At 41.4% G+C, this 838-nt stretch overlaps 1 protein-coding gene across 1 annotated transcript in view; it reads right to left on the bottom strand.

Annotated features, from left to right (window-relative positions):
- The window catches only part of NR2F2 (nuclear receptor subfamily 2 group F member 2), a 12,604-nt gene extending 12,224 nt beyond the window's left edge, over positions 1–380 (bottom strand). Inside the window, exon 1 of the mRNA XM_009635060.2 lies at positions 338–380. Within this exon, the coding sequence (XP_009633355.1) occupies positions 338–380 (43 nt within the window). The remainder of the gene's footprint in view (positions 1–337) is intronic.
- Positions 381–838: the final 458 nt, after the last annotated feature.

The following is an 838-nucleotide window of genomic DNA, read 5'->3' on the forward strand; positions in this document are numbered from 1 at the left end:
ACTTTGAGGCGCTTCGCCTCGCCTCGCCTCGGACCTGGAAGCCGATTCCGGTCGTTGGGTTTGTTCGCTTGTTTGTTTGTTTGCTGCTTGCTTTATTTAGCTAAAGGACGTGCTAACTGATGGTGCTGCAATTACACATACTTGGGTCTCCCCCCCTCCCCTCTTCCCCTCCTTAGAGCAACCCACGTAACCTTAGAAACGATCGTTTAAGACGCACGTTAGCTAACATTTGCTTTTTTGGATTTTTTGTTTTCCTTAAAAGAGAAACACAAGAATCACAACACATTGCCCGAAAAAAGTGTCAAAGAAGAAGAAAAAAAACTATAAGTAAACATACCAAAACCATATTTGCCTTGTTCAAGGTCCCAAATCGCTTGCATCTTCCTTTTTCTACCTCTCCTTTAGTTTGGCAGGTGAAACAAACAAACAAAAAAAAATGATCAGACCGCTGTTTGCCCCCCAGAAAGATGTGCGTTGGGTAATTAAAGAGAAGTCTCCTTCTTGGTGTTTATCTAAGCGATTGTGCAAACTGATAAAAAAAAAAAAAAAAGAAAAAAAAAAGTAAAGTTACAGCCTTCAGGGGAAAAAAAAAAAGGAGGCAAGGTGAAGGGAATAGATTTCCCACAACCTAAAGGGAAGTGCTTTCGATGTATTATTAGCGATCAGCCTTGGGAGAGAGGAAAAAAAAAAATCCTGAACACACTCTAACTTTACACAGACAAGATTTCAGGGGGGGCTTTGTACATAGCTGCTTAGGAATGTGCGCCTCGCCTTTAAGAAAAAATCCCCAAGCCCAAGGTAGGAGATGTCTTTGAGTGATCCTTGTCTCTCATTTCAT

This window comes from Egretta garzetta, unplaced genomic scaffold (genome assembly GCF_000687185.1).
Source record: "Egretta garzetta isolate BGI_Z169 unplaced genomic scaffold, ASM68718v1 scaffold322, whole genome shotgun sequence".
In the NCBI taxonomy this organism is placed as follows: Eukaryota; Metazoa; Chordata; class Aves; order Pelecaniformes; family Ardeidae; genus Egretta; species Egretta garzetta.